The sequence below is a fragment of the Lepeophtheirus salmonis genome, chromosome 4 (assembly GCF_016086655.4).
Source record: "Lepeophtheirus salmonis chromosome 4, UVic_Lsal_1.4, whole genome shotgun sequence".
NCBI classification, from domain to species: domain Eukaryota; kingdom Metazoa; phylum Arthropoda; class Copepoda; order Siphonostomatoida; family Caligidae; genus Lepeophtheirus; species Lepeophtheirus salmonis.
The window spans coordinates 33,932,059-33,948,546 of record NC_052134.2 but is presented as its reverse complement, the minus strand read 5'-3'; the positions used below and the strand labels follow the sequence as shown (position 1 = coordinate 33,948,546).

Sequence of the window (16,488 nt, the reverse complement as noted above, 5' to 3'; positions counted from 1 at the left end):
GGGGATGATACAACTGATAAAAGGAAGGTAATAAAGAGACACGTAATTAAAAGGCCTTAAAATGGAATAATACAGGTGTAAAGTGTCATTCAATTTGTGTCTATATATAGTTTAAAGATTGTATTTATTTTTTTGCCCTGGTAACAAAGCAGCGGTTATGGCTGAAGGACTCTAGGGAAAGAGCGCCCAAAGAAAAAATAAACAATTCAATCTAAAAACAAGGAAGATTACATTAGGAACATATCCTAACGTAGTCTTCTCTTATCACCATGGAGAGAAACTCCCCCCCCCCATTCCACCCTTTTCTTTAATGTTATTGTGTCTCACAACCTTCACTTCTCAAGAAAGGCTGTGCCTAACAGCAAGAGCTCATTTGAACCCAACCAATCAACGTTCAGAACACTATTCATCAAAAACAAAATTAGAAAAATTAAGAGAGAAAACATGTGACATCTAATACGTCAGATATAAGCAACATGACCTAATCCCCATTATGGTATTACTATTATTGACAGTCAATATATATAAACATCTCAAATAATTTATATATATAATTAATTAATTACTTATGTATAGTTGCAATTGTAATTGAATTACTCCATGACTTGCAATTGGAAAAAAACAACATTTTGAGTATTAGGTTATTGAATTATCAATATTAATAAGGCAGTTGGTTATTTGCCCTTCTTTTGCTAAAAATAAGTAAATCTCTCTTCAGGTATATTCTTTTGTATGTGAACGTTTAAAGTGCATCAAACTATTCAATGAAGATACAAGACAAAAAAAAAACCAAAGCAACGAATAGTTGTCGGTATTTTTCTTTCTTTTTACAGGCGACGAAATAAAAAAAAAAGTATATATTTACCTTGACTTAATAAAGAATAAATTCTTTAATATTTAAGCAGTATTATTTTAGAAGCAGGGGGTTAAGCAATATAAGCCAATGATTGTTTTGGTTTTATAGATATATATCAAGGAAAATATTGTTTTAGTACATAGTCATTGGAAGAAGATCCTGGAGAACGAAGGAGATATTTAATAGAGGGTAAGTGCTTCGTTATTATTAATTCTGTTTAAAAAATTCAGCAAATATAATTTCCTTTTTAAGTAATTTTTTCCTTTTTGTAGGAAACATTTTCGTAAATTTAATTGACAAACTAGAGTGACCATGGCTAACAACCTCCACTACTCATTAGGTAATTATACTAATTAATAATGTCTCTTAAATGCAAATAAATATCAGATGTAGGAAAAGTCCTTATACTGCAAGTAGTCTCAAGTCCTTGAATATTTTCATCGAGTCCAGTTTGAGTCCTTGAATAATATTTTTATCTAAGGCGGAGTTTGAAATTTATATTAGGGAGTAAAAGCTTGAAATTTGTACTAGGCGGGCCTAATTATTTATTTACATACTAGTTATATAATATATGGATATTTATATAACAAATATTGAGGATCAGGAGGAGGCCCCTTCTGGAAACCCCGACTATGATTTTTATCGAGTGCAGTTAAAGTTCTCAAATTTATTTTGAGTTATGTCATTTCACGTCAATTACAACTATAATCTAGGTCCCACAGTGTGCTAAAGCACATCTCAAAAAGTAACAAATAAGTTTCGAGTCTTTGATACTCAGATCAAGTTCAAGTCTTTATAAACTGTACTCAAGTATAAGTTTAGTTGTAATTCCTGTGTCTTTGATTGAGAAGTGTTGTCCAAGTCTTCAAAATATTGACAAAAGTCTAAGTTCAGTCACAAATATTGAGTCGTAGCAAATGAAGTCCCAAATCTTTATAATATGAACTTAATCCAAGTTCAGTCTCGAGTCTTTGATTGATTGATCAAATTATAAGTCTCTTACAGATGGACAATCACAAGTATCGAGTCTTTGAATGTGAAATAAAGTCCCAAGTATTTGATTGTAAGATCTAGTAGTTACAAATTTTTTATTGTAAGAACAATTCGTAAGTATCTTACAAATGGACTCAAGTGCAATTTCAGTCACAAGCCTCGAGTCTTTAATTCTGAAATCAAGTCCCAAGTCTTTGACTGTGAGATCAAGCTACATGTATTTGATTATGCAACCAAGTCGTAAGTATCTTTTAAATGGACTCAAGTTCAAATTCAATTGCAATTATTCTCGAGTCTTTGATTGTGAGATCACGTAACAAGTTTTTCATTGCGAGATCAAGTCGTGAGTCTTTAAAATATGGTATCAAGTCCAATTTCTGGAGTATTTGATAGTTATATTAAGTTGCAAGTCTGAAAGTTGCAAATAATTAATAATCATATACCACTTCATTTTTAGGGAAACTCACTTTTAGTGCAATTCTTTTCACGTCCCTGATTGCAAGCTCCATATCCCAACGGATTACGACACAAAAGCCAGAGACAACAACAGAAGATACATCCAAGAAATTGCTAGTCCTTCCGGAGGCGGATAAATGTGTAAATCGTAAGTACCTAATTTCCTATTTATGAGGTGCATAGTTAGATCATATTTATGTATATTTCGTTTTTAACGAAACAGGAAGCTAGGGGAAATCCTTGGACTCAGTTTATTATTATTATTATATATCTATCTTTACATATGTATATTTGTAGAACCTTGCTTTTAAAATCAAGGTTAAGCTATGTAGATATCCTCAGTCATCATCATTGTAACCATTGTAAAGAAAAAACAAGAAAAAACCAGAATTAACACTCCTTATGGTTTTATTTTTACTTTTTTTAATTGTTGTCCAGTGATTATTATATCCTTCTGCAATGGTTTGCTCTTATTTTCTGCTGTGTTGTTTGTAAAAAAAAAAGAGAGTGATTTGAATGGTTCCTCTTAAAACAGGATGTCCTTCAAGGAAAGAAAATAATTAATTGTACTTCATAATAGGAAGACCAATTATATAGACTCGTGTAAAATATGATCTAAAACGCGGGAGATATTATTTATAATTAGCAATCTGAACAATATTTTATATTTTCAAAAGCTGTTACCATTAAGCTTTAATTATTGAGGAGGGAACATATCAATCCGGTTTGAGAGAATTATATGTGTAAGTCCTTGTTGAGTAAGGCTTTTTTATTTTCTAAAGCCGTTATAATTATTATTTCATTCTTGAAGAGGAAGCATCTATGTATAAAGTGCGTGAGCTCATGGGTCATAGAGAGGAATACTAAGGATTTTTTCGTGAGTTATAAGTGTAAGTTCTTGTTAGACTCAGAGTATAATTGAGGATCAAGATCCGGGTAACTCCTTTCTAGGTCCTTGTTTAGGGAGTATTTGTTGCTTGCAGCTGATCTATTGATAGTAAAACGTCAAGTCAGCTAGGCTGGTCTGCTTTCAAACATCATTCTAATTGTAAGGGTTGTTTATCATACTGACAGGTCACCTTTTATGCAACTCTATTAATTACTACGAAATAAAAAATACATACTTGGTACGCCAGCACAAAAGAATCTTGAATAAATATAAAAAAAATGAGAAATTTCCAATTAATATCTTTTAATTTTTAAGAACGTATTTAGCTCCATTATGATCCCTTTGTATTCAAATTTTCAAGTTGAAATAACCTCAATAATGCTTATCATATAGTTTGAAACATTGATTTAATTGTGATACTTTATTTGGGAAAAATTATATGGTCCTTTTCTTATAGAATCTATCAAAATTCGGGGTTCCTTTATAGAATTAATCTGAATATATATTTTATTAACAAAAATGGAAAAAAGATTATTTGATGACTCCAGGCTCAATTTTGGGGTAAATCATTTCTAGCTTGCTTCATAGTTAATGGACCATATACTTGAATCTAAAGTACATAATTGCAGTGTTACTTGACTTACACAAAAAGTTACATCAAATTATATAGTCAGTTATAATAATGTTTAATCTTATGTTCTTCTAAACAGTATTTTGAACGTTGATTGGTTTAATTCGATTAAGGCATGACCAAACTAAAAAATGTATATTATCCGCAAAGTGGTGAGGTAGTCAATAGCTTGTTGTTAACTAGTTTTTAGAAAAAAATGGTGAATGCTGCGAAGAATTTTTACAGTGTCCTCTATCTAAGTAATATATTTCAATTTTCTATTTAAAAAAATTATCATTCTGGCAGTTGTATTATCTCTATCGCTTTGTTTAGAAACTAATATAAGTAAACAACGCCATTTAGCTATTTTAAGCTATAAATAATTCCCAAAAAATATTAAATAATAATTTTACAGGACAACTCACTACCACCAATTGATTTTGTGGATGTTTCATTCGGAGGAAAGGTTGGGATATGCAATAAATGTAACAACGCATAATATGTGAAGTAAAAACATAGACAAAATTATTATTTAAGTATTCTCCTCTAAATTGAGTGCCCTAAAGACCCTTATCCTGAAATTAATCATCTTTAATTCTTTATAGGGATATTTTTTTCATTAATCTCCTCTGAACTTTGAAAATTAGAATAATCCAAGATCTTTAAAATATTCCAAACAGTAGAAATGATGCAAATATAAAATCATTATTGCATTTGAAGCCCCATTGCTCACTAGACAGTGCATCAATTTAGTAAATAAAATATTTCAAATGAATTAAGGGATTTATTGTGTTATATTCCAGCAGTTTTTTTATTTAGAAATTCCACCTTATAAAAGCTGAATTATTTATTTTAATATTCGTGTTGGGATTTTTTATGTAGTAAAAATAAACAAAAAATTATAAAGATATATATATATATGATGCTAGTAGGTTAATTTTTTACAAAAAATGAGGCTAGATTTCACGCATTTATATACTCTAATCAATTTAAATTATCTTTATATCCATTAATCAATTACTCTGATTAATTCATTTAGCCACAAATTGCCATTAAATGTTCCAAAAATTCACCGTCACAATTAAAGAATATTACAGATTTTTGTATTGGAAAAGACATATCGGAGTCAAATAAAAGTTTCATAAATCTCCAATAAAGGTTCAATACTTTAGTTACAATTCTTAGATATTTCAAATTTTTAAAAACTTGAATTTAAAGCCCATAATATATGTATTTCATTTTCATTGAGAATTTGCATGATTTTTATTCAAGATAGCTGTAATGTTGACGTACCATATAATATTTATCTAACCAAAACTATTATTTTATATACATAATTTAGGTCCAAAACATTTCGAATTAGATGGGCATTGGTACTTTTACTCGGGCGACACAGAAGAACACAAAGATGACAAAGTCAACTGGTTAATCTCAAGAAACAGATGCCGACAATACTGCATGGATCTCATATCCCTAGAGTCCCCAACTGAGCATGACCTCATAAGTGACTTTATTGTTGAGAGTAAGAACGTTCATTTAGTTAAAACTCACGCAATATTTAATGTTATTCACGCAACCTTTCTTTCTTTTTCCAGAGGAACTCCCCTATATCTGGACAAGTGGACGTAAATGCAACTTCAAGGGCTGTGAAAGAGAAGATCTTCAACCCGTGAATGTCTACGGATGGTTTTGGTCCGGCTCTGGTGTTAAAATGGCTCCAACTAACTCCACTCCTCCAGGTTGGGACTTTCAACCCTGGTCTTTTACGGGCCATAAAACCAGCTTTGCAGGGAAAAACATTCCCCAACCCGATAATGCCGAGTATGAAATCAATCAGAGTGATGAGGCATGCATGGGCTTCCTTAATGATATTTATAATGATGGTGTCACATGGCATGACATTGCTTGCTATCATAAAAAGTCTTACATCTGTGAGGATTCACCATCCTTGTTAGAATTTGTTCGCAAAAGTAATCCGAAATTAGTGATTGATTAATTTTGAAGAAGAATCATTTTAATTAATATACATTTAATGTATATATTGGCTAATCACTGCTATTATTTTTTTATTAAAAAAAAAAATTCAGATGAAATTGTTATTTAACATTTTTTGATTATAATTACAAACAAACAACAATACAAAAAATATATTCTCAAAAAAGAAACCAAGTCAAAATTTTATTTTTTGAGATCGTTATTTATTATTTCCTCATTTTTTTTATTTTTTACTAGAAACAAAGTTTTTATATATTATAATGTTGTTGTTTTTTAATAATTATTTGTATTTTGTTTGAAACTCAGTATTTTTATATAAGTATCAAATTACATTTTTTTAAATATATATTTATATTATATTATATATAGTACCCTCTAAGTCTATACCAGATGATGTGTTTTAGTTAATTGACTATTTATTTATTGCTTATGACAACTTTATTGAACACACTATTTCTTCTTAAAAATTGAAAATTGACGTTTGATGAAAAAAGTGGAAAAAATTAAAAAAATTGAAAAGGACAGCAGATATTTCAGTTAAACATCATTTTATATTTGTCAAATTTATATGTAAATGAATTTCGAGACACAATTCTACAAACTTTATTTATCTACAAATACAAATCGTCTTCTTGCATTTTTTTGCAGCAGAAAAAAACAAAAGTGCAATTTTCATCGATTTCTTATTTTACCCATAACTTTTTTGATTTTGAATAAATTTAGAAAAGGTCCTTCTTCTTATAGTTTTTTTTGAGACGCCAGTCACTTTTTAATTTCTAACTCAAGCCCCCTTCCTAGTCTCCTTGAGCTCCAGAAAAAACATTTTTTGTTTATTGGGTATAGAGTAAGCCCCCCTTCATATGACTCCCCAAAAACTGGCACCCTTGTTTTCAGCTGACCCGATTAAAAAGAGACGCGCATACAAAGTTTCAGCCTCCTATGCCAACAGGGGTGGCACCTATAAAAGACAGACACAAACTCAAATCTATATTTATATATATTATTCAATAATTATTGGTGGGAATTGTTCTCAGGTTATTACAATTCCCACCAATCAAAGTTCAGAACACTGAGTAGGGGAAAAGTTGCAGAAACATCGACAGCTGACAATAGAATATAAATTTAATTTTTGTGCTATGGAGGAAACGCTGCCCGCATTAATGATTTTCCAAGTCTTTATCTACATACTTAATAATACCCAATTTTTCCTCCGAAATAAAATAAAATCAGACTCATAGGCAGTTGATAATTAGCCAATTCATCCCAAATATGTAATTATTATTCAATAATAATTATTGGGAACTATTCATGGCTGAGCAAGAGCGCTAACTATAATTCAACCAATTAACATTTAGAACTCTGATAAGAAGAAAAAGAAGTAGAAAAATCGCAAACTGTCTACAAAAAATAGTGTAAATTTTGTGATAATGAGGTGACGTCGTGTTTTTAATCAATCGCCATTTATAATAAAGTTATTCTAATCTCTGCCGAGATAGACTAGACATACCTACATATGGTACATATACTGCAAAGGTTTAATTATATGTAGGACCTCACAGTTACTAAAAAAAATATCAGTAGTGCTCATAATGCAAAAACAAACAAAAAAATGGCTGGAATAAGAAATGGGCAGTGTGTAAAGGTAAAGATAAAATATATCCCAGAGGAGTCCGCAGGATTATATTTTGGAGGGAGCTTGTTTTTTTTTTTAAATCAAAAAATTTTAATTTTTTGAAAAAAAAATCAATAATCCATGGCTATTCACAAAAAAATTAATTTGTTGGAAAACAAAATCAAAAACCATAGTTATTCACAGAAAATTATTTTTTTTGGAAAAAAGAAATTGAAAAATTAAATTTTTTGAAAAAAAAATTACAAAAATTTACATTATTGAGAAAAAATTTCAAAAAAATCAAATATTAAATTTATTTTGCTCTGCTTCATAAATTCTTCGAATGACGAAAAAAAATCAAGTAAAAAGCAAAAATTCCTTAATTTTGAGTCTAGTCTTGAGACATAAATATACGAGTATATTTTGGGTACCCAAACTATTGGCTCTAGATTCAAAAACAAAATTGGATGGAATATTATAAGCATTTTCTCAGTAACATTTTTTCCGTAACTCTTATGTAGATTTAAAGTCTTGAATTCTTTTATTCTAATTATCCCGTACAACAAAAAATTTATATGGGAGCAAAAACTTGATCTATGGATGACTTACAGTTCTGGCACCTAACATTTCATGTTAGAGGGACTTGCAAATACTCAAAAAAGGTATACTAATATTTTTGGGGGGGAGTAAGGGGTAGAGGAATGTATTCTCTACTATTTGCTCTGTAGAGTACGATACTGGTACTTTTATCAGTAGAAAAGTGGGAGATGAAGAACAAATATTGACAGACATTAAATAAGTAAATACAAATTACCTAGTTTAAGAATTAAAAAGCTTTATTTCTTCATTAGTGAGAGGATGGTCAATTAACCATTCTCCCCCACCTTCTTCTTGTTGTTCAAGTGGCTGAAATACATATTAAAGTCAAATATAAGTGAAAAAATTAAAGTATTATATATAATTCAGTATCGTTTAATAAACCATGAGAGTCCTTAGAAAAAAGTAAGGATTCCCGAAGAAATGCCTTAAAGAAGCTAAACGCATGAAGATTTTTAAACTGATTGAAAAGTTGAAAAATTATTACATTACAACAAGATATTATTTTATATTTATAAGCGTTGGCATTAAGAAAACAAATATCGCTTGCTAAGTTTTAAAATGAACTCATGACGTGGTTAAAAATTGAGAATAATCCAGATGGAAACATGGCGTGAGATAGTATCAAAATTTAATTTAAAAAGGAGTAATTTTCTTAGTATCGCCATCGGTAGTACCGGCATTGCCTGGAGTTATTAGGCGTTGACGAACAGACATATTTTGTTTTATTTATATGAAACTTTAAAACTCCCCAACCAAGGAGCCATCAGTGTTACCCTACGTTATTTATGAGCACATTGACAAATAATTACAAAACACTTGGATCTTATCTTCTCAATAATGATAACAGCTTAAGGAAAAAAAAGATTCCACAACTCATTTTCTATACAACTACATAGAGTATAGATAGGGATATGAAAATTTTCTCAATTTTTGTTAGTGTAAAACAAAAAGAAATGTACATATATTTTGCCAACTTCAATAGACAAAATATCTGCTCACAGAGATCACAATAAAAACTATAGTTTGCTATTACGTTTGAACTTTCAAAATAAGGAGAAAAAGTTTATATAAACACAAATATCTTAGAGGTTATCCGCAGTGTTGAGACTCTCTCCAGAACCGATTTTTTTTTTTTTTTTTTTGGTTTGGTCTTAAGGGATTTTTTCTAGACCGATGTGGTCCAATTTTTCGGTTCAGACTGCGGTCTAAGACCGTGGACCGAATTTTTTCGGTCTCCAACTCTCCATGATTTTTTTCAAAAAAATCTCGAAAAGCACACATTATGTTCTAGAACAAATACGGTATACATATAAGAGACGACGGGATTAAAAGTCATCCGACCTATCTCTATTTAAACTTCGTATGACGTCATTGTACTTGAAAATACATATGATGTCATGTTATAAACAATTTATCTGGTAAATCGGTTTAGACCGATTTTTTTTAGACCGAACTGGGCCAAACTTTTCTTTGGACCGATTTAGACCAAATTTTTCAATGAGACAGGTCCACACCGAGCTTTTTTGTTAGACCAAACTAATTCGGTTCAATATAAAATATAATGGTCTCAGACGGATCTGGGATTTCCAGACTAAAACTCAATACTTGTTACCAGCATATACTTTTTTTTTAAATGTATGTTCATGAGGATTTTCATATCCTTAAGTATAGAGTTGTATTGAATATGAGTCGACCTAAACGACTGCAAGATTTAATGCATTTGAAATACCAGCATATTCTTAATTAATTCTTAATTCTAAATTCACAATTCTTAACATATACTGTATATATTACGTACATGCTTTACATTAGAGAGCACTCTATACAGTGAGTCAATGTTAAGAGTTGTATAAAATATGAACTACTGCTATGTAAAAATGAGTGTTGGGTTTTGGTCTGGGAATGCTAGACCGGTTTGAGATATTTATAATTTTAACTAATTCGCTCCAACTTCGGTTTGGACCGGTCTCGTTTTAAAATCTAAAAATTTCATTTTTTTAGAAAAATTCCGTCGATCATAAATTTCCATCTACTCTCTAGAAAAAATAACTTAAGGCCAAAAAGAAAAAAAAATATACCTGATCTCGGACCGAGTGTCAACACTACTAAAAATGAACAAGTTTTTGAATAAAATTTTTTTTTTCAAAATGATGGTACACATTTAAAGTTTTATTTTACACAGTTTTGAAAATCATATCCGATAATACATTGACAATACACGGAATAATTTGTTTTTTTGTATTTTTATACCAGGTTCAAGTTATATTGCTGTACCCTGTATTTGATTTTCTGTTTTAATATGACAGCACGCTCGATACTACATGCAATGGCCTGAGAGATCTCATAAATTGACCATGTATTGTTATTTCTTAGATCATAAAGGTCAGTACAGACAAACTTTCCTTTCTTAATATAGTATATTAGGCAACACTATGAACTTTTTAAGATTCCAAAAATCAATTGGATCTTTTTGTAAGATCAGAAAAAGTTTGAGTACTCAAAAGCAGTACTTGATCTTTTCGGATAACAGAATTTTACTAATACTGTACCCGGGTATTTCGAATCGGAATCCAAGACCCGACCCGTTATGCTAAGGGGCTTAATTTTGTATCTTTCTTTTTTCCTTTTCCTATTAATCGACTCGACTAAAGTAGGCACAACACTAATAGAATTCTCTGGATTTGAAGACTTTTATATTTACACATTTCTTAAGGGGCGTAATTTGCTGTTTTTTTAATGAGAACTAATCCTTGTTGTTTTTTACTACTTCATTAATATTTTATGGGAGTTAGGAGCTAAATAGATCGATAAAACTAAATATATCACTTAAAGATGTTATATTACAACACCTGTTCAGGGAGTGGATTGAAAGGGTTGATAGCTGGAATTGTAAAAAAAAATGAACTAAAATAAGTTCAATGTTTTTTGTACTTGCAATTTGAAAAGTGTTTTTTTTATATTCCAAAGCTTCTATCATTATCAATTCTACTAGTTCTCAGAGTTCAACAAAGACTTACACTTATAACTCACCAACATAGCCTCAATATTTTCATGAACATGTAATTACTTTATACCTGGATATTCTCTCTTCTAGAAATAAAAAAATAATAATAACAGCTTTGGAAAATAGAAAACACTGCTAAGATTGATAAAATTATCGCACTCGCCTTGGTAATATTTTCTACAACTCTACAGATATCGTTACAGATGGGCTAGTGCTCCACCTTTCAGGATAACATTAGAATTTCTGGTCATGATTATATATTCAGACCAGTAAGGGAAATTCGGTTTCTTGGATCTTATCATACACAAATCATATATTGGCCGGTTGTAAGGTATTGGTTGGTCAGGTTGCACGCAATTGGGATGAGATTCACGTATTTCCAATCCATCTCACGTTCTCACTCCACTCATTGCATTTCTTACGCATCATCCATCGAAATAGTTCAATATTACATACCTGGAACCACAATGCTTCAAATGAACGACACCCACCTTCGTCAAATAAGGGCCTCATAAATCATGATCAGCTAAAGCTGAATTTTAATGAGTTAATGTTTCTATGAGTTATTCTTAAGAGCCCCAGTCAATGCTACAAAACAAGTTACGAAACAAATACCCCATGATCGAGATCTATTCCAATATGTTTGGCTACGCGACAACTTTTTGTTCTTTGGGGCCGTTGAGTATAAATAGATATATAACCTCCATTAATTCACTCATTTAGTTCAATGAACAATATGAGTTCTGCAATGGTAAGGAAAAGTAAACACGTCATGAGGGGAAAATTAACGTAATCTGTGGTATCATAAAAAGTGACATCTTTTGGGGGGAAAAGATTTCACGTAGACCATAAATCTCCTCAAACTAAAAGTGCTATATTGGAGCAAAAGGTATCATGGGTAGTATTTCTGGTCGGCCTACCTACCATATAATGTGCATATCAAAGAGTTCTTAAATCAATTAATGAAATGTATTTCTGCTTGTATTTAGGCAGAGTCTGACATTTGTACCTGCTCGACGAAAACTATGTATTTGCAGCCTCTCATGTTCCCATTAATAGTTTATATAACTGTAATTTTATCGAACAATTAATATTTCTGGCATCGTTAACCTTTATTATATCTTGCAACCTTTTCTGCAAAAAGAAACAGCGGAAAAATCAGTTGTTAATAACTTTGCCTATTTTTCTCATATATGAAATGCAGCTAGTGCTAATTCTAATTCAACAATCCCAAGTTCAGAATACTGATTAAGGGGGAAAGGAGCAGAAACATCCACAACTAAATTTTTGTGTTTGTGATGTAAAGCCTTGTTCTAGGGTCTAATTTGGAATAAATTATGTTTTGGAGTAATAGGAGACGAAATGGATAACGCACAGGAAGAGGTTCTGTTCTACTTTCCAGGATCATATTACGAGTTCTTATGTATATCATTATCTGTTAATGCTAATTAGGAAATTAGTGTTATTGAGTTTTCTCTATCAATATTAAGTTAATATTACTTTCTACGTCACAACTTTCTATGAAAAAGACTGAGAGAACTATATAACTCCAAGTGGCTTCATTATCTGTGAAAACTCTCATTGATAAGTCACTTATGTTATGTTAGGTGATGATAAGGCATATACTATAAAAATCTATATGAAATGATACATTTCTTCTGCCTTACAAGGGATGCTTTGAATCTCCCTATTCAAAAGGTTGGTACAATTCATCACTATTGTTCATACGTTTTAGTATTTTCATAGAAGTGATTTATTAACTATAATCGATATCTAATGACGTTTCTTTGTCTAAGGAAATGTTGTATATTTCCGTCTAAGAATGAGGGAGGCAGAGAAGCTTAGGGGAAGAAAAGTCCTCTATTTAGCCTTTATAGCTTTCCCATATGCTACAAAGTAAAAAAAATTCCAAAAGACAGAACAAAAGACCACGTCACAACTATCTACTATGTATCCGTGATTCATACCTAAGCTCTCTCCTTATCAGAGGAATTAATATCAATAACAAACTATTTGCTTCAAATAGGAAATAACCCCTCGTAAATGGTTTCTTATTCGGTATTGAATCCATAACTACAACATTGATCGAACTGATTTGTAACATACGACTTTTTTTAAACACTGTCCTCAAAATAGCCTACTTTATTTTCTGCCTGAAACACCAGGGCGTCTCTAAATCCCGTTTTTTGTTCCATGTCTCTTGGTGTTTATGTAAAAACGTCATATTATATGATTATCTTTGCATTAAGCCCTTACAGAAAACTTATTTGAGATATCTAGGCCTTAATAAGTAATGGCTAAATATATTGATGTAACTTCTATGGATAGGGATTCACGTCAAGATAGAAGATTCTATTATAGAACCAAAAAATGTATTGATATAGCATAATAGAATACTAAACTTTCCAACCACCTGCGACAAGGCGTTTTATGAGGATGACCAAGACTTACCTACGTCATCGTGCGTTAGAAATTGTTTATTTAACTTGCACTTGTGGTTCAAGCCGGAGGATTTAGCTACATAATAATATACTATTATATAAATCTGTTTTGTGGGAAAGTACATTTCTACTTTTTTCATTAAATAAAAAAATGGATCAGACTTTTTTCACAGATAAAAGAAGGATATAAAACTGATGATACCAACTATTGAATACATACACAAATGATAGAGAAAATCTATTTAATAGTACTAATGAAAAAACGGCATCAAAAGAGAATCAAAAGGTGGGAAAAACTCTCATGGATCAGCTTTAAGTTATACTTTATCATCGAGTGTCAAACTGATACTAGTTAGTTGTACCTAAGATGTCATAAAGAAGTGAAAAATTTACGCATAATATCATCTATTTTATTAGCTGGCGCGTAACAACTACTAATGTTGTTAGTACAACTGCTAAGAATTTTGAGATAGCAACGAACACAGAAGTAGTACATAGTACTAATATTATATTGTACGTTTTGTACACAAGATGCTTATTGAAATTGAGTCTATTACCCTGTCTGGGTCGTTCGTTCGTTTCTCCCTCTCTAGTACTAGGTATCTTAACAAATATTATATACTGTATACAGCATATTGTATACGTGTATAGTTTTGACGCAAAATCACCCGCCTCCTAACTAGGACTAGAGTTCCAATTCTTCTTATGAATAATATCATAATCATGTATGATGTGAGCTCAGCCTTCCCCAATCTAAAATATATATCATAAAATGTGTATGTTCTATGTACATACATAAAAACTGGAGGAGAAGAGAAGGAAAAAAAATTCCATAGAAATAAGAGCAGAAGTGGATATAAGTACATTTTTTTGTATATAGAAATAAAAGTATACGTTTTCAACTCTCTTTTTCTCTTCCCCTCCTTCTCTACACGAAAAAAAACAGACACGCGGCGTAGCCCCCTACAAAGAACTCCTTATTATTCGACACACTTATAAGTTATAGTAAGGGGAATATACACGAATACTTATTTGTATAAAAGTGTAGGTCCGCCATTTTGGAAGAAAGAGAAGACGCGTTAGTGTGAGAGAGCATGCGACAATTCTTATGTCTATGTTATAGACGCTTCTTATATCACTTCTGTTAGGAAGAGACGACGCCAGATTATTGCGGGCCTCCTACTCTAACCGTTTATCTCTTGCGTACTGTGATTGGTGGGCTGCGGGGAAGAGTATCCAATAGGGTAGAGGAATACAGAGTCGTTAAAAGCTGGCCGGTAGTTATAGCGTAGTGAAGCGTTGAGTGCGGGGCCCCAGTGTTGAACCGCGAAGCAAGGAAGATAGAAGTGTATTGCTGCTGCTGCTGCTGGAGGAGTTAGTAGTAAAGATTTGGGCACGCCAAGTGAAAAAAAAAGGAAAAATAATTTTGTAAGTCTACTTGCTGACTTTTTTCTTCTTCTTCTTCTACAACAATAATAACAAACGACAGCAGCATTTGTTGTTGTGGCGCTTTTTTTGAATGTTTGTTTATTAGCTGTGTCCTAATTATTATTATTAATGATGTTATATTATATTTGTTACTAATTACGACTACTACCCTTAAATTTTAAGTGCATAATACGAGAAAGAGAAGAGAAGCAAAGGATATGTCTGACGGGGGTGGTAAGCAACAAAACACTGCCTACGGCGTGTTTGTGCAGGCATGCTGGGCCCAGCATAAGCGTCAATACCCGGATGAGCTGATTCACAAGGAGATTGAGGAGTTTAACAAGCAATGCTCCGTCTGGTGGTACAATCTGAGTGAACAGGAGCGAGAGCGCTTCCAGGAAATGGCGGATCGATCCAACAACACAGTGGTTGCCACTTCCCCCGGGAATCCGGGGAGTTGTGGTGACGACGTCCACGGGGCACGTCCAACCTCAACACTTGAGTTACACGACGCAGAACGTAAGTTCCACGATTCCGTCCTTCGGATCCTCTTTCGCCTACAGCGAGTATGGAGGAGGAACGCAGATCCAAGGGGGCGCCCAAGTGGTGAATGCCGTTGTGGACAACTCCGGTACCGTCATCAATTACTCCACAACTGCTGGGGGACAACAAATCATTACGCAAGGACGAGTAGTTCAAAGGCCTGTATCTGCCATCACCACGACTTCTTCACATCATCACGGGAAAGCCGCACATCAAAAGCCCATGAAGGATCCCAATGCACCCAAGAAACCACTTAGTGCATACTTCCTCTTCTCGCAAGAGGAAAGACTCAAAGTCAAAGCAGAGTACAACGACTACTCCATCACGGAGGTGGCCAAGGAACTGGGAAGACGTTGGGCAACAATTGATCCGGGTGTCAAGCAAACATACGAACAACGGTATCAGGAGTCCAGGAGACAATACGAAGTAGCCATGTCCGCATACAAACCCAGCAAAAAGAAAAAAGATCCTAACGCGCCCAAACAGCCACTCTCTGCATACTTTATCTTCAGCTCGGAAGAACGCCTCAAGGTACTACCACGAACACGCAACCACTTTCAATCTTTTCCTTCATATTTATATCCTTTATTTCTTATAGGTGAAGGCTGAACATCCCAGTCACTCCATTTGTGAAGTGGCAAAGGAACTGGGTCGTCGGTGGGCGGATATGAGTCCTGAAGTAAAGCAACGCTATCAACAAATGGCTGAGGAAGGCAGACAAAAGTATGACATAAACATGGCTGCTTATAGACAGGGAAATTATAATCCTCCAGGAGCTGGAAGTGGTGAGACTGTTCTAGGATCCCCGGATCCCATCGCATCAAGAACTGTCGTTACTACTGCAACCACTGTTGGAGGTGTTATTACCCAAAATTCTCCTGCAACGCAAGTTGTTGCTCAAAGTAATCCTGGAGATGGTTCCGCCTCCACGCAACAATCTGCAGAAGGTCGGGTTGAAACTGTCGCAACTACAGCTGTTACTACTGCTGAAGCAACGTCCTATTCTGGAATCGAAACGAGCAATGATTATAGCAGTTTACTTCAATAAAAGTTCAATAGTA

The 16,488-nt window shown here is 32.8% G+C and overlaps 2 protein-coding genes across 4 annotated transcripts; both read left to right on the top strand.

Moving 5' to 3' along the window:
• The first annotated feature begins 730 nt into the window (after positions 1-730).
• slf (C-type lectin domain-containing protein slf) lies at positions 731-6,183 on the top strand. 3 transcript variants are annotated; one of them, XM_040709928.2, is made up of 5 exons: positions 731-1,045; positions 1,129-1,196; positions 2,307-2,453; positions 5,147-5,326; positions 5,400-6,183. In XM_040709928.2, the coding sequence occupies exons 2-5, from the start codon at positions 1,169-1,171 to the stop codon at positions 5,798-5,800; spliced, it is 756 nt and encodes a 251-aa protein (XP_040565862.1). In that variant the 5' UTR covers positions 731-1,045; positions 1,129-1,168; the 3' UTR covers positions 5,801-6,183. The 3 variants fall into 3 exon arrangements, with proteins under 3 accessions (XP_040565862.1, XP_040565863.1, XP_040565861.1); XM_040709929.2 differs by having other exon boundaries at positions 889-1,045; positions 1,109-1,196; XM_040709927.2 differs by lacking the exons at positions 731-1,045; positions 1,129-1,196 and adding an exon at positions 1,546-2,089.
• An 8,571-nt stretch (positions 6,184-14,754) lies between these two features.
• On the top strand, positions 14,755-16,488 carry LOC121115789 (uncharacterized). Its single transcript, XM_071887854.1, is given in 4 exon segments — positions 14,755-14,884; positions 15,068-15,402; positions 15,404-15,958; positions 16,026-16,488. Coding segments are annotated over 3 exon segments (1,305 nt in total). The 5' UTR covers positions 14,755-14,884; positions 15,068-15,102; the 3' UTR covers positions 16,476-16,488.

Coding starts and splice junctions, on each gene's coding strand:
- slf (XM_040709927.2), top strand. CDS start 1,978: ATGGACTCAAGTGCAATTTCAGTCACAAGCCTCGAGTCTTTAATTCTG. Junction 2,090..2,306: donor TTTGATTATGCAACCAAGTC/GTAAGTATCTTT, acceptor CTTCATTTTTAG/GGAAACTCACTTTTAGTGCA. Junction 5,327..5,399: donor AAGTGACTTTATTGTTGAGA/GTAAGAACGTTC, acceptor TTCTTTTTCCAG/AGGAACTCCCCTATATCTGG.